The sequence below is a fragment of the Thermobia domestica genome, chromosome 12, assembly GCF_964235325.1.
Source record: "Thermobia domestica chromosome 12, izTheDome1.hap1.1, whole genome shotgun sequence".
In the NCBI taxonomy this organism is placed as follows: Eukaryota; Metazoa; Arthropoda; class Insecta; order Zygentoma; family Lepismatidae; genus Thermobia; species Thermobia domestica.
The window spans coordinates 110695893-110717180 of NC_137465.1; the positions used below are offsets into that span (position 1 = coordinate 110695893).

Below are 21288 nucleotides of genomic sequence, written 5' to 3' on the forward strand. Positions count from 1 at the left end.
GGTGGCAGTGACGATGAATGCTCAACGTTTCATACGTAAACTTTTATACGAACTCGGGGACAGTGCAGTGGCAACAACGCAAAACATTTGTCATGCGACTGCACATTGGTTCGTCGGTCATAGAAATTTCACGGAAGTTTTAAAAATGCCGAAGATCAGCCCGCCCCAGGGTAACATTATAACGTCATACGGCACGCCATTGGGGAAAATCCATCCATCAGCACACGGTGGTTTCAAATCAACTCGGTATGTCCCAATCCACTTTAGTGCGTCACCTTCACGAACTCGGGAAAACAATCAGGAGCAACCGCATTGTGCTATATGAGTTTATCCTAGGTCAGGCCCAGGAAAGAGTGGATAGGGAAGGGACAATTGCTGCGAAATGCGTTTCCTGAAAATAATAGTTACATGTGATGAAAAGTGGGTGTTTTTCTAAAATCCGAATGTACAGAAACAGTGGTTGAGCAAGGACCAACTTCCAGAACCGGTAGTCAAACAAGACCGTTTCGATCACAAAGTCATGTTTTGTGTGTGTGTGTGTGTGGTGGAACCACGAGGGTATATCGAGTAGAGAGTAGAGTAGAGTAGGATATTATGTGGGTGCGCCAACAGCGCGGTGGTCTTGCACCCATGCAGAGACCTAACACAAGAATGAATTAAGACAAAACCAACAGTTTGTTCGTTGCTATTAGTTGCACCATCAATGTCGACCTTTATGTCAAACAGTTGGAGCAAACAGAGGTCTATGAAGAGAGTTACACAATATTTAAACCAATTTTATTATTGGAGTATATTGCGAAATGACTTGTGTTTCTTTAAATGTTTGATACATGCTCTTCTTTATGTTCGTACAATCTCCTTATAGATTTATCCCTTTTATACTTTGAATGATGTAATACGAAAACATTGTTTGAGATCCAAGACTTTGGTAAACTAACGTTGCCCACAATATTCGAGAAATTTGTCGTTTCATCTCTATTTTCGTCTGGAGAAAGAGACGAGAATTGTAATGTTTAGTCCGAATTTGATTATGTTCGTCTTGTCTCGATACTCGTAGATAGCACTAGAAGTAACCACTCTGAATGTTCCAAAGAATAATGAAGTAAGTTTTGCCCTGAGTAAAAATTATTGAACTGATTTCTTTTGAGGTGTGGGGTGGTTTTCTAGTCCACTGGTCAGATATGAAGGGTGAAGAGTGGGGGAGGAATCCTCATTTCCCATAGCAATTTTTATGTCTGTTACCAGTACTTTGATATGAATTATGTTGTTTGCAATGAGTTATTTGTCGTTACATCTTAAACCCTTGGGTGTGTTTGACAGTAAAATTCTTATGCTAATATATTATTTTTTATTTGTTTCGCCACGTCAACTCATTTTTTATTTCTTTAGTTAACTGATTCTAATATTGGTTTTCTTTTGTTACAGGTTCATTGGGTTCAACAGCAACATGAAAAGCGGCGTACAAAACGGGATTTTCCCGATCTGAGGTTCCACACGTTCGAAGGTTTCCCACCGACGATCTATAACTCTCATGGTCACTCCTCACCTACCCATCATCATCCACAGTACCGTGGGGCACCTCAGTTCGCTTATTTTCCAGACCCTCTTTTCAAGGAGCAATGGTACCTGGTAAGTACTCGCTTCTTTAAGGAAAATAACTTTGCTATCCATGAATATAGGAAGTTTTTAAAGACATAAAATATGAATTCATTGTCCTAAGAATAAGTTCTGTCTTCCTATTCTGCCCTTATTCCTCTATTGAAACCAGAAATGGTAGATATATATATTACGTGTTAGATATTGAATTCCCGTGAATCGTCTGAAATTATGAAGTTTGTTTAAAGATCATAAAGATCACTAGCTTCTGCATTTGCTCTGTTTTCGTATATTACGTACTCTCAATTTAATTTAAATGTATGTCCATATGAGCATTTCAAATGTGACTTAAGCAAATCATTTATTAGACATTTGTAAGTGCTCCAATATTTAATTGTATGTAGGTATCTGTTAATTTTTTGTTCCAAGCTACTATATAATGCCAGGTATATTGGTAGATGAGGATAATCATGGTGAAACTATGAAAACAAACTGAATGGAGCTCATATTTCTTTTATTAAAGGATTTCTCAGTAAATGAGAATAAACAAAAATAATACAAAGATGAGTTGTAAGTCTTGCAATATTGTGATGCACAACATACTTGTATTTATTACAATGCAGTGAAAGTAGGTTAACATTATTAATATAGCCCGTTGTGTTTGATTGTCAGCAGCCACCATCCTGCGTTTTCTTGAGAGTTCCTTCGTAGCTAAACGGTTAGCGTACACGCCTTTGGCGTGGGAGACCTGGGTTCGATTCCCGGCGGGAGCTCATATGATTCGGATTCCACGTTAATCGGTAGATCCACGTCTCACTGCTGAACGGGACGTTAAACTCAAACTCAGCGTTTTCTCGAATCCACGTCAATACCACGTCTTGTCCGCAGTGCCAAAGAAGTCAATTATTGCGTGACCATCGGTTGGTTGGTCATCGTGATATGAGGAAGTATATCATGGGCCGAAACAGTAGTACAGAGAAACAAGATCAGAAGTATATATGTTGGGTATGGCATTAGTTTGATTCCATTAAATTTCTGATTTAATTATTTATTTTGCGTCTTTCGAGCCAAGTGTGGTTTTGCGTTATCCTGTTGGAGTAGGGCACGCTTTTGGTTCACCAGTGCAAGATGTTTTTGGCGTAGTGTAACATACATCGCTTCAACTATTCAGAAAAAGGTCGGCATTCATGGTACGACCGTTATGATTGAACTCGAAGTGAATGTCCTCCTCGTAGTTCCACCTCAGATAGAACATGAATTTGTGTTCGAAACAGTCCTGTTTGAAAAACGGTTGCGGAAATTGGCTCTATCGCAACCACTGTTTTAGCACAGTCGGATTTTGGAAAATACACCTTCGGAATACATCAACTTTACTCTGGAACTAAGCTGAGCTCAACTCATGTGGCACAATGCAGCTGCCCGTGATGGTTTTTCCGAGTTCGTGAAATTGATGGACTGCAGTGGACTGGGACATGCCGAGTTGGGTTGACAATCATTGTATGTTGGTGGATGAATTTTTCTCAATGGCGTGTCGTACGACCTTCGAATCTATTACGCAAAGGGGACCGAACGTTGGCTGATCTTCGAAATTTTTATGACCTGCACGAAATGCCAGTACTGCGGTTCACTACGTATTCCAATTTCGCATGACAAATATTTTAGGTTGCTACCGGAACTTGTACAGTAATAATTCACGCATCAGATGTTGAACACTCATAATCACTACCACTAACAACTGGCTGAAGATATTGACGGAGTAACGGCCTTCACGTTAAATAGTTTGCTTGCTATCTACATCTTGGTCTAGTTTTACTCTGTATTTACAGTCGATCACGGCTTATACACGCGCCTGCTGTTTGAGTTGTGGAAATATTACAAGATTTATGGTTCATCCTTTAAATACAATATGTGAGAATAATATGTTATTGTCAACGAAATTTGATCTTGCTATTCATGGTAATTCGATTCATAGCGCAAAAAAAAAAAAAAAAGAAGTATTTCATTTCATGTAAAAGAGTTCCAGTGAGAATGGTAATTGCATTAATTAGAATGTTTTATAAAACCTATTATTATTTTAAATGTATTGACAATGAACCATTAACATTACTAGTACATTAAAGAAAATTTTGTTGCATGATTGCATTGTTGGTAACAGTATCTCGACCTGTCCAAACCGAATGTTAACAGAAGATAGCATACAGATGGAAGCACCTGAAGAAAAGGCAACTTTCGAACTTAATATGGCGTGGGGCCACCATTATCTGCAAAATAAGTGATTCGTCGTGGAAGACATATATATATATATATATATATATATATATATATATATATATATATATATATATATATATATATATAAGAAAGAGACATAAAAAGACATTTATATTGTTAGTAACTCACTTCTGTTAGCGAGGATGGAAGAGCGGATTCTGAGCTACAGAATTGACTACAGATGTTCATTATTGTTGAAGTCGGGTATTGATTGGATAATAGTTCATCCTAATAATTACGTAACCACTCGTCAACAACTTCAGAAGTGTGAATTGGCGCATTGTTATCTTGGAAAGGAGTGTCATTGGCCTGAAACTGTATTTGGGGTATACTGTGCACGTGACTACCTAAAATGTCCATATAGTTACTGTCAGTAATGCATATTACAAAATACCAGGAAATTTAGGTCCATAGGATCACAGACCTGCCGCGATGTTTTAGTGTACGGATGATACATAACCTTTCTTTGGGATGCGTCCGCCATACTTAAACACGAACCGTTGTTGGAAATAAGGTGAAATTGGACTCATCGGTCCATGGACCATTCATTATTGCGCGTTTCTATTCATCGAGGGTCCACCTTGGATGTTCTCAGCACCATTTTCTTCGCGCTAAAGCGTACTTGACGGTGATCACCGGCTTGAAAGAACTGATTATTACATTAGGTTGTTCAATGTGCTGTTTAAATTTCTGTTACTTATGCCATTTTCGCTCTGCAGTTCTTCATGACAATCCTATTCAATTCTCGGCAATCCCTGTCACTGACACTTCTCTTCCGCCAACTGTTATTCTTTGACGATGTTGTTTTCCCATGAGTTCTGTAGACCATCATCACTTTGTACTCTGTTCCCCGCGACCGACCTTAGATACACTTGCGCCGAATAACTATGAACCCACAATTGGGCCTCTGAAATCCAGAGAGGTCTCTCCCATTTTCTATCACCGTCATCTGGCTTTTTGCAACGTACGCACTTCTGTTCTACCCTGCTTTACTGTTCTACTACTGACAACTACTTAATACGCATCAACCTCTGTCAGGCCCGAAACCAGCCACAGAGGTTTGAGGGGAGGACATGAATATGGGGGGGGGCAAGTCATTAAAAATTCCCTTACAAATATCTAAATTGTGTTTATTGAGTTAATAATAGCATTTTATATTGAGATGAACTGGAGAGGCCACGGAAAGTTTAGGAGAGGCAGGCTCCCTCTAGCCCCCCTCCTCTGGTTGCGGGCCTGACCTCTATGCTACCACCTCACACATCTTAACGTCTTACAACCTACGGGTGAACTCCCTCGTCCCTATATACCTAGGTAGTTAGCGCAGGCATTTCTGCTCTGGATACCACGTTTGATTTTCGATGGGATATTACGTTAAACTGTAGGCCCACGTCTCGTATAGCTCATATTAACTCAGTAAACTGCTACAAACTATAATGGTTTCAATCATTTTGATAAGAATTTGTACTTTTTTCGTGTAACTGCCAACTACGTATTAATACAATGTATTTGGAAAATAAACTTGGTATTAGATGTATAATTAACGATAATAAGTTTTTTCTTCAATCAAAATGAACATTTAGGCAGTTCGAGGTTTTATTAAAATGTTGCGTACATTCAGCAGGAAAAGTTGATATCCTCCATTACAATAAGCCAAGAACTGCGAGGTGGAGAATCCAGGGGTGCCCACAAGGGGGGGGCTATGACGCAAACTGCGTCATTGAAATATTTGGGGGGTTAAAATCTATATAAATATGTTTGATGAGGGGGTAAAATTAATCGAAAAGATTTTTTTCATGGAAGAACACCTACGGATAGACAATTGGGGGGGGGTGCGTCATAGACATAAGGGGGGGTGGGCACCACTGGAGAATCAAACTATTTTCGAACATCGTTTATAACTTAGAGGATGTTGTTTTCCAAATTACTGTATAACAAATTTATCAGATCGGCCATAGTACCCCAAAGTGTGTAAAGGACAATGCTACGATGAACCGGTGCTAAGCGGTCAAGTCCTGACCTTTGATGTGAGGGTCACCATGCGAGCGTGTGGTAAACATCATGGTGTTCGTGGGTTTTCTCAGAGTTCTGTTGCTTCCCACAATCTCCTTCCACCTATTCTTTCATAACCATTGGGGCCGCGATGGCTCAGTGGTAGAGTGTTAACTTCTGGTGCATGGAGTCCTTGGTTCGATTCCAACTCGCGCCAAGTGAACCTTGTGGTGGACAAACACCGTGTGCGTGGGCTTTCTCGGAGTTCTCCCGTTTCGTCCCACTTTATTCGTTCCACCATTGCATTCATTTCTCATCATCACCGTCTCCTTTAGCCTAGCCGGCATAACCGTGGGACGTAAAACTTAGAGATTTCATTTCTTTCATAACCATCAATCTCCTTTAATCTAAAGCTCGTACATATGGGACGTTAAAGATTGGTTTATTTATTTTTCGTATCGACTGAACATGAATTACTATGCTGTTAATAATTATGTTTAGTACAACAACACTATTCCATGGGTTTCTTCTAACATTTTGTTTTACGAAATTGGCAGTTAAAATGGAGTGTAGACGAACAAACTCATTTCGGATATTAAGATATTGCTTATTTATTGCTTGTTTGATGTGTTTGATTTGGGGTATGGTTTTTCATTTAATTGTAAGTAAATGTACTACGAAAAATCGTACTTCACACTTGACACAATTACTATACATTTTTGTATCGAAAAATGCTTATAATACATTTTTATTCTTTTACTAACATTTATTATTTATTGTTTATTAGATTACATTGCAAAATATTTTAAAATAGCTTACTAACAACACTTCTTACTGTGTGCTCACAATTAAGCTGACGAACTGTTTTAAGAATTTTCAGACCAGTCAACTAACTTGCTCTCCAAAATTTAACAGTGAACAGCAAACACAGATTTAGTAACAACCAAATATTTTGTTTTCAGTGTAATCAAAAATGCTGACGTGACTTGAATTGAAGGGGAATTTCAATTAATAGTATATTTAATGATTTAGGTACACACTGAAAAAAAAAAAAGAGTAACTTTTCCCTTTTAATTTCAACATGATTTACGCGAGTTTATTATAGCAGAGGTGTCATTTCAGAATTCTCTTGAGGAGAGGCAAGAGCACCACCAACAGAAGACTTTCATGTTTCGTACTAGTATACTAGTAGACAATCCATTAAAGCATATGTATTCCTCAAACTCTTGGAGGGGGCAATGCCCCCTCCTGTCTTCCCTAAATGACGCCCCTGTATTGTAGTCAGGAATATATACACCTCGATTTAACAAGAAAATACAGCATAAAAAGGGAAAATCGTAAAAAGAAAACAAGTGATGTTTGGACAGAAGCTCCTTAATTATATTTTCGGTTAGTATATATATATATATATATATATATATATATATATATATAATATATTATGCATCATATGAACCGAAACTTATTCAGTTTCCTGTACTACTATAATTGCTATTTAATAGCAGTGGAAAATAAAAGAAAAATTCATTCTGCTTGACAAATATAACAATAACAAGACAAATTGTAGTTTTTGTTTTCGTTTCTACATGTAAAGATTTTAGTTTAGTAAGGAATTTTTCATCTAACTTTTTTCTTACTCCCCTTGTATTTCTTCCTATTTCTGTCGCAATCTCCCAGAAAAGATTGTTTGTGTAACTAGGATACCGAAAGAAGCTTCTCTGTTAAGCCTCTTTCAGCATAACCACAAAGAAAAATCTTCTAGCGTAGTATAGAAATACAACTGAAATATGAGCTACTGAGATGGTACTCTTATAGGTTGTGAAATTTGCGGAAACGATGTCAATAAAATATATTGTAGCTGATTTACAGGTATGCATACCTGTAGATGGAGTAAAATTATAGAATCTTAAAAGAAAGAGTGAATCAAAATAAGCTAGATAAGGTAGGAGATTGTAAATCATAGGAGATTCGTAATCGCCAATTACGAAACGAATAATGCAGGATAATTTACTCACTTAATTGGGAAAGTTACAGTTCTCAGAGAGTGGTTCTGGGAAACATATGCAAGAATGTTGAGAGTAGAATTATTTCCACTAAAATACAAATTTTAGATTTAAATACAAAAATAAATTTAAAACATTGGTATAAAATCCCTTTTAAAATATGTATTTAAATATACGTACCCTGTTTGAATATATCACCACCTTAATGGGTTACAGCAAGAAAAATTAGCCTTATCACATTGTGTAATGCCAAATAATAATTCTAATTAGATACCTCCCAATTTTGAACTTCCAGCTAATTCTTCTGCTGGATTTGAAGGTGACTGCTGGATTTGAAGATGACATTCTAAATAAACACAAAAATTTACCCCTTCTCGCCTACACTAGGGAAGGGTGTTGAAAATCTCGAAATTTGATTACTTTTTTTTTACAGTACTGCGGGAAAGTTACACCTAGGTATTTTCTCATCAACATTTCAGAACCCTGGTGTAATATCATCTATTCTGGTAGAGGATCTGAAATTTCAAAAAATAGGTCAAAAAACACAACAAATCTAACTTCTTGTAATTTTCTGAAATATCACATTAATCATAGTGTCTCTGATGGTAGTGAAGAAAGGATGCATCTGCATATGTTTTGTTACTATACAAATTTCAGAATCATGGAATACCTATCTTCTGTTCTTGCATTTCATAAACTTAAAAAAAAAGGACTTTTTAAATATAAACCCTATTCTTTAAGTCAAAATAAATCATTTGTTCAAAGTAACACTATAACTACAGTGATGGTTTATTTATTTATTTATTTTACCAAGATTGTACAAATTACAGTTTGTTTTAATAAACTGAAAAGTAAGCATATACGTTATTCATCTTCCATACGTTATACAGTACATGAAGCAAAAATTACAAAACTTACAAACTGTAAAATTTCAGGCTATTAAAATAAAAATCTTCGGCGAAGGTGTTACATTTATATTGTCCCATAAATCTAAATGATGGCATACTCTTTTCTAGATTTCAAGGTAGCGCGAATGAAGCTATCCCGGTTTCCATGACCGTAGACTTTACAGGACACCTCCGTAATGAGTTCTACAGTTCTTTCTACCTTGGATGTGGCATGGGAACTGAGTGAGTGGCCATTCAACTGGAACCTCTGCTTGCAACATGGTTTGCAAATCTTCGGTTGCTATGTGATTCAAAAATGATGGTGGGTCATCTTTGCTGTCTGCTAGTCAACTATGTCGATGTAATCCTGCACTTCAAAATGTAGGTTAGAAATTGTGAATTTTTGAACACTAACAGGGTCGACTGATTTTTCAACCTCTCTGGCTTTTATAACTCTTCGAACTGCAAGGGTCCTAACATTGCCCTTTCATTGGTCAGCATCGCAATCAGGATGTTTTGTGGAGATGCAAAGAGAGAATTTCGCGAAAGCACTGGGTCAATGACGTCGAGCTGAGCTTTATCCAAATATCTAGAGTTCATAATAAACTGGTGAACGTGTTGAAATCCATTCTTAATTGAATATTTGACTGACGCGGAACCAAAATGCGAAGGTTTCGTTGTGGAAATGTACAACCTTAAGATCCTTTTCGCTGTTGTCAACCAGCGGGACAAGGAGAGGCACCCTGGATCGCGTATAGCTAAATCTTCAGAACAGATTCCTGAGGAAGGGAAGAGCAATATCCGTCAACTACTTCTGATCCTTACTCAGATCTGATTAATCAATCGAAGGTAAGGTGCAGTTAATTGGCTCAGATATTACTAAGGGAAGCAGCTCGCAGTCGTTTTCCAGTGTTACTAGAGTAAGAAAATGGGCTGGTGGTGGGGTTATACAGGAATTGGAACAATTAAACAAGTTAGCCTAACTTCAATTCAAGGCGCCTCAGTACATCATTGTGTACTTTTATGTTCACTGGCGTCCAAACACTACCAAACACAAGAAAGCTGTTGAAACCCTGAGCTCCTCTGCTGTGATAAAGTTGTAAATTCTTTCAGAAATTTCCTAACTAGATCCAGAGTTAGGCGTAACATGACCCACGTAGCTCGAATTCGATTCTTCCACTAGAGAATAGTGTTCTTTCATTATTGTCTGGTAGTACTTCTCGCCATTCTTTTCTTTTGACAATGTTTTGCCAGTCAGCGTCAAAGACCGAATAAATACAGTCATTTTCCAAACTTTCACGTTTAAGGTTTTTCGTAGTTCGAGATCTTTCTCTAGCTATTTGCTCTTGTCAACCACAAGCGAATCTGATGCAATGATTAGATGTGCGTCTGCAAAACACCTATGGCTATAGCAGCAGTGACTGGACGCAATACCCCGAGTCTTTGACTTAAGTAGGCGGTATTTGTAAGTTTTATTCGCATTTGGGACAAGGACTATGTTCAAGGTAAGAGTCCTCCACCTGCAGCTCTCAAAGACGTGTAAAGTTCGCAACACTGCGTTAAATTGTGTATTTACATCATGTTCCCGCAGTTACTCAATTTAATACAATGTTGCAAGCTTTACGATGCTTATCGTATCTCCGGAACAGCTTGAGATATCAAATTGCAGTAAATGACAAAATTATTTTTCTGTTATAAGCTGTGTAAGTACTTAGATATGATACTTCGTAAGCATTTCTCGAAATGCCTGTAAAAAAAATCAAATTTTCAACCCTTTGTAACTTCGGTCTAATTTATTCGAAATGCCTCATATCGTGACCGTGGTATCCAACACTAAGGTGCTTTCGATGCGCATTGCTCTCTCCTTGTCTCTTATGGTGCTAATGTGGTAGAGACTTCCAAAATTTGTATGTTTTCGATATGATGACATCCATAGTTTCCAACACTGAATAATAAATATGATATTTTCTTTAGACATGTCAATTTGAAATATGTAACGATCTGACGTAGTGCAGTTAGAGAAATGACTTCGTGCTGGATTGACAGCAGTGTTTCTCTGTTGGTACTGCGGCGTATACAAAACTATTTCTTCCTATCGGTGTTTACTTCGTACAACATTTCAGGAGTTTTTATATATTAGTTCAGAAGTTAACACACTCACACGCATATATATATATATATATATATCGGGTGTTTTAAAACAACACTGACGTTTAGGAGGTGATTCCTGACACCAAGATAAGAAAAGTATAGACCAACCTGGGTGCACAAATGCTTCCTTTCGGAGTTACAGACTACTGAAAACATGAAAAAATGAATTTTAAAGGTTCATAGCTCCAAAGGTATGGGACTTATCGTAAGCGGGTCAAGACTTCATGTAGGAACTAGTATGTGTCCTATCCAAATATAAATGTTTCAGAATCCTGCAGTACTTCCGCAACCATTTTTATGGAGATAGTTGGTGAGTACTTCAAATTATATACCGGTAGATAAACCCCCTGTATAAAAATTGTTGCAGGAGTACCTTGGGATTATGAAACATGTATTTTTGGATAGGGCACATATCAGTTCCTAAGTAAAGTCTTGGCCCGTCTATAATTTTGGAGCTATGGATCTTTCAAGTTCATTTTTTTTTCATGTTTTCGGCAGCCTTTAATTCCGAAAGGAAGTAATTGTGCAGCCAGGTTGGTCTATGCTTTTTATCTTACCTTGGTGTCAGGAATCACCTCTCAAATGTCGGTGTTACTTTGAAACATCCTGTATATATACACTAGGGAGAGAGAGAGAGGATTTATCGTGATACGCAAAAGTTCATAATTGCATTTTTGAGAACATGCTGGCTCTAATTGACATATCACATGACCACCTTTCCATTTCAAAAAAATCAAAACGTCGGATTTCAAGATGGCGGCGGAGGTTCGTGATCTACTCTGTCCATTCTTTTTTTTTTTTTTTTTTTTTTGCCAATTTGAGAAACTACCACAGTTTGCAGTGTCTATCTTTCACTACTTTTATAATTCAACAGTTTATTTGCTGTATTTCTATAATATAGCTTAGCCCTTATCCCACCAACTTTGACCCCCTCCGCCTCTGTTTCTTATGGCGCTCAACCGTTATAACTTTCCAATGAAGTGCTTTCCATGAAGTGATTCCTTCATTTTGGCGAAAAGTCCGCCACGAAGTTCCTGAAAACATTGTTATCCTCTGTGCCCATGTACCACTTCAATCTTTTCCCACCCACATTGTTCGTATTTCGGAAACACATTATTATCGCGCTTCTACTTTCCTCCTTCACTTTACGCCACTGCTGCTTTTAACTAGATAACATACAGTCGTGTTACTACCTGCCACACTTCATTGCCTCATATTCCCTCATCACCTACGGAAATGTTATACTGCTGAGTCCCAGAACACTGATGTGAGAACAATGTTGTCACTACTTTTTGTTCAACCTATGTAAAATAACTTTATTTTTAAACCATCACAAATATTTGGTTTAAAAAAAAAATTGTAATTTCATGTTACATAGTGGTAGTGTGCGTATTGACAGGTGGAAGCATGCTCATTAGCAATTCGTATTATGTTCAGCTCAGACAGATTAACAGCCGAGCGGAGGCATTAAGTAAAGATTACATCATGTAATGACCGGGCAAATCCGGCCCTAGGGCAGCTTTCGCTACTACTGTTTCCTTGTGGTGTGCATTAAGTGCTTCCTTTCGCTTGAACTAGCTGCGGTTTCTGAAAATAACTCGTGATCGTGTGTGTACTTGATTATTACTATTGCTTTATTGCCTGATCAATTTTCCAAGAAAATGCCAGTTGTGCTACACTTTTTAAAATAATCCTAGTGTGAATATGCAAATGCAGATAAATTACGAGAGATTCGTGAAAGGATCCGCGGGAAATGAAGCGAGAATATATATATATATATATATATATATATATATATATATATATATATATATATATATATATATATATATATATATATATATATATAATAAAACTATTTATAAACTGTTCTTGCTCACCAGAAAGTCTCACATATCTTGAGTTGATAGTATGGCATGTGATGTGGAGAAAGAATGGTGTAATTTGGTTGTATTATTTATATAAAAGATAATTTCATATTTTGTTAGTTTATGTGAAAAATACAATCAATGAGATACCAAGTGCTGAAACAGCGTTTTCCAGTTTCACACAATAACGTGTATCGTGAGCGAGATCGTTGCTCGCACCTCTGGTATGCAAATGATCTCTCGTTTGATTTCGTACCAAGTGAGTTTGTTTACTGATATTTACATTTAAAAAAAAATCCTTAAGGTCTCGCCGCATTACAAAGGGCTACTAATAGATATAATCATTTTCATTCAACGTATCTCACTTTATTCTTGATTCGATTCAACAAAATGCAATACATAAAATAAGGTGTATCGCTTTCTAACTTCTGTTAAGGTATTGAAGATGCTAGCTTTCCTTCGTCGCAATATTCTTTTCTCGTATTTTTCTTACAAGACTATTCTACACCAAATAATAATTATTTAGATACTATAACGCTATATAAGAATAATTTTCTATAGCCCTATATTGAATAACAGAATCAACTACATTAAATGAGGCGAGACAATTTTCATAATGTATAAATGCTTCAAGAATAATAGAGAATATCATCAATCTGACTCTCCTGAGCTTTGTGATAGGCTCAATTTACAGACTTTAAACAGAAGAAGAATAGTTGAAAATTTACATTTCTCAACAAGGCAATAAAGTCAAATAATTTGTTAACTCTTACTCGAGGAAACATCCTTACACATATATCTTTAAGAACAATTAAGTAGTCTATCTCAAATCTTCATTATCCCATCCTTTGTCTCTACAGTCAGTCTGCATATGATCCCTATAGTACTTTGAATGCAAGAGATTAAGAATAGAAAAATCTGTATCAATTGAACATTGATATCTCTATAGATAACTGTATACATTAAAAAGATAAGTTATTTTATGTTAAAGGTATTGCAAACATTTTTATGGATACTAATACTGTATATGACTGCAAACAATACATTTCTATTATTTTTTTCGTTTCAAGAAAGTTGGAAATACATTTATGTTCTGGATAAAGCAATAAACAAATAAACAAGAATTCCAATTATTAAATTCAAAATTTTGACACTTTTTTGTTTAAATTTTCGTTAATTCTTTAAGTTTCTTCGGGGAAACAGTAATCAAAGGAAATAAGTGTCGTCTTGGGACGATATATAGTTTGAAGTGTTGGTTGATCGATCGATGAATGATCTTTTGAGATGGTTAGAAGTCGTAGAATTGGTAATTGGTTGTTGAGTATTATGGTGCCAGCGCGGCTGATGACTGGAAAAATCCTTTTTTTGTCCATCAGAAAGTGATAGTTCGAAAGTCATAATGACCGGTATTACATCGGCTAATGAGAGATAACCTAGAGTTTGGTTGTTTACTTTTCTTTCATATATATATATATATATATATATATATATATATATATATATATATATATATATATATAGCAGGAGCGTCATTTAGGGGCAATTGCCCCCTCCCCAAGAGTTTGAGGAATACATATACTTTAATCGATTGTCTACTAATACACTAGTACAAAACGTGAAAGTCTTAAGTCTGTGTTGTTTTTGCCCCCTCAAGCGAAGTCTGAAATGACGTCCCTGATATATAAGAAATTATAATGGAGATGGAAATTTCATACGGGCGGAACGCCGGATCTTAACAGAGATCCAGTCAAGTAACAAAAATTACCTTTCTCCCACAATCCCACTAGATAAATGGTGTGGCATCAGTGATGAAGAAGGACACAATTCTTTTCTGGTTTGTTCATCAGCAAGAGATTTTAAGATGAAAATTTCGTACTGAGATAAAAGGGAGAAAAATATTGAGAAAAATTGAATGCACCCATTAAATTTACCAAACAAACGTTAAGTCAATATATACTTGTTGCGAATGCTTCTAGACAATGCACAATTAAGTTGAAATATAGAAATTCAATCAGAATATAATGTAGGTACTTATTTATTATTAATTAAGAAGGAATTTGTAATTCTTTCACCTTTTCATCATCGACATAATTACAGTCATTAGTTAGTATCACTGCAGCTATCATTTCCCTTAGAAATAGCGTAAACGTTTTTGCCTGTCGTGTGACAGGACATTAAAAAAAAGTAATAATAAAGAAAAAGAGTAAAATTTCGTCATAAGAAAAAGTGATAGCACGCTCGTATCTCCTACAAACGTTCTTTTGTAGATCAGACTAATGTGTTTTGTGATCGCTAGATAATTTAGCGCCCATTCTTTCGTTTCTGGGTTTACATATTGTTCCTTCTCATTCTACAAATTTGGTCATCATTCACTTGTATCTTCCATTCATTTCTTTTAGCAATTAAGTCATAATTGTGGAACGTTAGATTTAATTTCACTTCAAAGAAAGTAATTTATCTCGTACACAATGTTGTTGTAATTCACAAGAACATATATTTCTTCCAAATTTCTGCAAAACCTAAATATACACATATACCATCAAATAAATGCGGCTCGTCTCGTGCAACGCTTTCCCCACCTAAATCTAATAAAACTCAAATAGTGTGTTCATACTAGTACCTTGTTTGCACCTAAATCTTAGCTACTTTCAAATGATAACGGATCATATTTCTTATTCTTTGATGACGTTGACACTTTTCTTCTGTTCCATCTTTAGTAAAGTTTATTTTTACTACTCACACAAGTAATAACTTCCTCCAAATGTTTGTATTATTTATAGGTGTCAACTTTTTCCGTCATATACAAACTTACGTAACAGACTCCAAAAATTTTCCATTCTGTTGATATCCAGTAATTCTCTTATTTGTACATTTTTGGTACAAACAGTTACTTAATCATGTGCTGCGGCGTTGTCTTGTTGAAAAGTCTGGAACAATCCCTCGATGACGTTTGTGAACGAGAAAGAAATTAACACAATTTGGCAATTATTAGCCCCCATTTGACCAGAAGAGAGAAGGAAGATTTATTTTATTTTTATAATCAAACCCTATCAACTTTCTACTTGGTATTTGGAAGTCTTGACTTCGTTCCCCATTTTGAAGTCTTTGCGAGTGATATGAAAACTATATGGACTGTTTATATTAGGTATCGTAAAAAAAAAAAAAAAAAAAAAAAAAAAAAAAAAAAAAAAAAAAAGAGAGAGAGAGAGAGAGAGAGAGAGAGAGAAATTCCACTATTGAATAGTTCAACAGAAAGCCAATTTGCAACTTTTTAGTAATAGGATAACTTCACAGTAAGCACAAGAGTGTACCACTTTCATTCAGCGTACTTCTTTTAAAGTTGTCTACTAACGTAAGTTATCAGGTTTTCCAGAAAAACTTCTTTCTCCGCGTTACTGATTTCCAACTTTAGAATTGTTGGCAATACATGCAGTTCGCCTAGTCCTCTTGGCTGTTGCTCTGAACATTCCTTAACCCTTAATTACTAACCCAGGGTGAAAAATCGTAAGAGAATTATTTTCGTTTACCGCCAAAAGAGGTTAGCACCTACAAAACTGTCTTTCGATGTATTTTGTACTAGTGGCAGTGGAAGTGTACAGACGTCTGGAGTTTGACTACTGCATTGAACATATGGTGAAAATACCCCAGAATTCGTAGTAGTGTGATTATACAAATAGTTAGTAATTAAGGGTTAAGTTTTATTAAGTTTAATTTGCGGTTTTCCGTGTCCAGACTGAATGTATCGCTGTTTTTGTATAACAAACACTATACGTCACTTTAACATGCCTGTATCTTTTCCAGTCACACACAGTCTAACCCAGTGTTCATATTGAATTCCAACCTCAATAAATACCTACATTGCACTCTATGCAGGTGCATGATCTAAGCATTTTTGCATGAACGAGATCATAGTTTATTATTATTATTATTATTACTTTAAGTTTACGTACTACCTCCTTATGATAAGAACGTAATCATACGTTTTCTGCCAGTTTTCTGTCACAATTACTGAAACTATCCAATGAGTTGTTTTTTTTCTTCAATAAATAAATAAAATACGGGTGGAACACTTATTTAATTACAAACATCTCTATTTTTCTGGATTTTTTCTCGAGTTCTCATTCTTTCTTCTCTATAATATTGTGTAGATATAATTAGCCCTGTAGCTGTAGCAGAATCTGCAATAATAAGAGATTTAAGCCAACAATTCCATCTCAGGATTTTGTTCTACAAACTAGGATCTTGGACGTGGGATGCACTTGAAGATTTAAGGCAGACTGTGAAAAGAAGGAGTTTACTAAATTCTAGCACAGCAACTTACCAGTTCATTGTAACTGGATTCCAAACTATATTCCTTCCATCTGTTGATTAGTTAAACGACTTCAAAGGTTATGGCCGGACGGGTATCTTTCTACTGTTCTGTCTATAAACAAGATGACGACGAATCGAAATAACTGTCAGGGGCGTCGAAAGATAGTTGAACGTTTAAGAAATTCTGTGAACTCGGTTCCTTCCCACACCCACATGGAAACTCACTTCTGTGACGATGACTTCATAGGCATCTCTCCTAGATTTTGAATCGTAATTCTCTGGCTGGTTTGCTTGGCCTAAAATTGTGCATATAGTAACGCTTTCTCAAACACTTAAAAACACTAGTATTCTCATGTTCAAACTATTACTATCAAAATGATACCGTTTTACAGGGAAAAGACTTCCTTTGGAAAATGAAGTGAAATGAAATTTTACATTATACGGGTATGCCCTGTAGATCAAAGGAAATGGATGTTAATGAAAATAAATGTTTATGAACAAATCGGTGAAGTGAGAATGTGGAAGAAGGGAGAACCTGGAGAAAACCCATTGGCACAGACTTTCTGTTATTTGTTACGCAAATTTTGTACACATTAATACTGATTTTGTAATCAATCTACTCATTTATTGATGTGAGAACAATTCTTAACATACGTAGCATTTTAGTGTTTAATAGAAGCAAACAACACTGTAAACAGTGTACTTTAGTGGTATCGAAAATGAAACTGTATGTGGTTTTAGATAAGTAAATTATGTTTATTAAAGAAAATAACTTAATAATGGTTAGTTTCGAAACAAGGAAGTTGACATGGTTTTGATAACTTTCATCTGAAGTGTATCATTGTTGTTATATATGTTCGTGAGTTTTCTTGGGTCATCTGCGACATTTATTATTTCTCATGTACTATTACAATTTTTGAATACTAATGAGGTCATAAACAGTATGTAACTTCGTTCTCCACTAAAGAACGCGTAAGGAGAAATTTGTGTATGGTTTGCATCTTTAAGATGCCACGAGGGTTACTTTTTCTTTCAAGTCTTCAGTGCTGTTTGCTAAAGCCAGACTTCCAAAACAAACAGTAATCATGTTTGCTGTGAAAAGTTATAGACATGTTTTCCAAACAGCGTCGTATAAGATTTTTTTTCTTGGCGATAGTTAATTAAGTTAAATTGAGTAACATTACTGCTCTTCACTGCTACGAGTTTACCTCAAGGTATACAGAACTACATATACATTTGTATGCATTAAAGTTGAAAACTTGTATCCTTTTGATGTGGTAGTTTTACAGTCAGTAAAAACCAACGAGAAGTTATTTGAACAGTTGTAAATTAGCGTGGTAGCGTACGTTTCATAATTTTAAGATTCTTCAGATTCCTGTGGTTTGTTCAAAGGACAGAAAAAGATCCTTTGGAAATGAGTGTAGGAAGAAGAGGGAGGAAAACCTCAGTATTTGAAAGCCGTGATTTCTAAGAGGGAATAGAAAATGTTACATAATAAATAGAAATAGTTAAAATATTCGAACTTTCATTGTAAATGATTCTGTTATTTAATATGTGGTCTTGGTTTGCTATTTGTGACAGTCAATCACAATTTATTATTTTACGTTTTACACGTGAATGTTAAGGGTCATATTCGTCGTGCTGCCTACACTGTTGGAGAGATGTTATTACAAAAATCTTCAGGAATGGTGCTAACCGAAAGTGTAACGTTTCCAGCTTACGTACATCAAAATAGTTGTAATGTTTCTATGTATTACAAACACTTAGAACTAAGTGCATAGTTAAATGTGCTAGGTTTGTACCGGGAAACTATGTATACTAAAGTCGGTGAATTTCAAGGAACTTGCCTTGTAAAAATTTCTTCCTGTTGCAATTAAAACCGTGAGATCAAATTTTTGCTTCATCTTCATAACAAGATTCTTCATCCGTAATGAATTCGTTCACTGTGGAGCCTGTCTAATGTTGGCAATCTTCCGTTCATTGAAAAGCGGCCAACTTACAGAAGATAGATGTAATTTGACTTAAAAACTGTTATTCATATATTGTTATATATATATATATATATATATATATATATATATATATATATATATATATATGCATTTCTAATTCACTAACAAATTATTACATACATATTATTTCGGATTTTATAAATAGTATGTAGCTAATCGTTGTTAATTTTTATTGCGTTATAAAAAATATCTGTGTAATTAATATCTGTCTGAGTTTACCATTCGCTCTCTGCGAAAATGTAATTTTAACATACCAATTACCTCAAAACGCTACAGTTCGTTCTTTATTGTTCTCACTTCATGATAGATGCAGATATGATCGTCAGTTCCAGGAAATAATCAAAATATTCGTTTTATCTCGGCCGAGTTAATCAGGGAACGAAGCAGACTTGCCATGTTACTTGCTTTCTCCACTTTTTACACCATGCAATCACCATGTAATGCAAATTTCCTGCTAATTTTCCAGAAACAAAATAATAATAATAATAATAATAATAATAATAATAATACGCAATCTTATAATGATGTTATTGGCATACTCAATGAATTAAATGGCTTACCCCCTTAATGAGCACATTGATGAGGTTACGTCATTGCACCAGCAAGTTTTGACAACGTTGTAGCAAGTCTTGGCATCCTGACATAACAAATGCGTGTAACGAATGATGTATAGATTTCACTTCGGTTTATTCTTGAATATATTGAAGTGATATGATATTTTATCACAATAAATCATTGCTGAGGTATTTCTACTCAAACTCAGTAGGTAGTGAGAAAATTAGGGTAGAAGTACTATCGAAAGCATAAGTTGAAGTGGGTGCTATCGTGCTTGTAAATACACAATAGCCCAATAATTAACTCGGTAGCATAGTGATTTAAGCATTGGATTTATAATTTGCATATCTGTGTAGGAACCCAGGCCGTTCTTTTTTTATTTTTATTTCTACAATCCAACTAGTTATCATTGTTAGCTATTTTATGTATTTTTGCTGTTTTCCCGAATGCAATAAATTTAAAAAATAACGGCATAAGCAGGGACCGTTTGACGTTAGTTTTCATTAGTTCTAGATTATCGTGCGAAAAATGCAAGATTATATAGAAATTATTACTAGTGATAACAAATCATTGAAACGTAATGTTCAAATATTTATCATGCGAATGATTTCGTTCTCTTGTAATAAACTACGTTAAAACAAATATACTAAATTATGATTATATATTTTCAAAAATGAACATACACCGTGTGAATCAGGTTATTTGAGAATGTTATCGACAAATTTTAACACAATAAGTGATTAATGTTCGTTTGAAGATTTTTCAAAGGAAGTATTTATAAAACGTTCTTTCTATGAAGCATTTTTTGATACATTTATTGTATTTTGCCTTTACACTTTCAAGATGCATAAAATTATAAGTGATTAGGTTGAATTTGTAGTTTATTGATGCAAATAGCAAGGGTTTCTTGATGGATTGATGATGAGTTAATTTTAACGTCCCTTTCAGCAGCGAGGCTATATAAGACGGGACATACTGATTAACGTGGAATCCGAACCACATGAGATCCCGCCGGGAATCGAACCCAGGTCTCTCACGCCAAAGTCTTGATGGATTGAATCTGCGATCCACGGCAAAAAGAGATAGTGCCTACTTATATCAATTTTCTATTTAATGCATCAAGAGTACCAACTAACTGTGTACAAACATGTAAACAAAACAGTGTTAACAATGATAATAACAAACTGGATTATAGAAATAATAAAAGTAGCACGACTTGCAATCGAACACAAATCTGTGAATTACAAATTCGACGTTTGAACAGCTATGCCACGGAGCCAATCATTAGTCCGGTGCGGGCTTACAAGAAGGGTAGCGCCAATTTCATCTTTTGATAGAACTTCTACCGTAATTTTCTCATCACCTTCATCACCCCACTTACTAATTCGCAAGTGAACTTATGGACATCATATTACTTGAATATATTCAAAAATAAACGTAAATGAAATTTACATATCTTCCGTTACAAGTTTTAGTTATGTTAGGATACCAAGACCTGCTACTCCGTTGTCAAAGTTTACAGATACAATGTTGCTATCTCATCAATGTGCTTATTAGAGAAGGTAAGCCAATTATTTCCGTGAGTGTTCATATAGTACAAATATCTTATTTACCGGTACTTGCGTAGATTCAGTAAGTTCCATAC

General features: G+C 35.5%; 1 protein-coding gene across 2 annotated transcripts in view; it reads left to right on the forward strand.

The window, feature by feature from the left end:
• The window catches only part of Fur2 (furin-like protease 2), a 1527485-nt gene that overhangs the window by 1013289 nt on the left and 492908 nt on the right, over positions 1 to 21288 (forward strand). For both annotated transcript variants that reach the window (XM_081733991.1, XM_081733993.1), the window contains exon 4: positions 1426 to 1629. In XM_081733991.1, coding sequence (XP_081590117.1) covers positions 1426 to 1629 — 204 coding nt within the window. The remainder of the gene's footprint in view (positions 1 to 1425; positions 1630 to 21288) is intronic.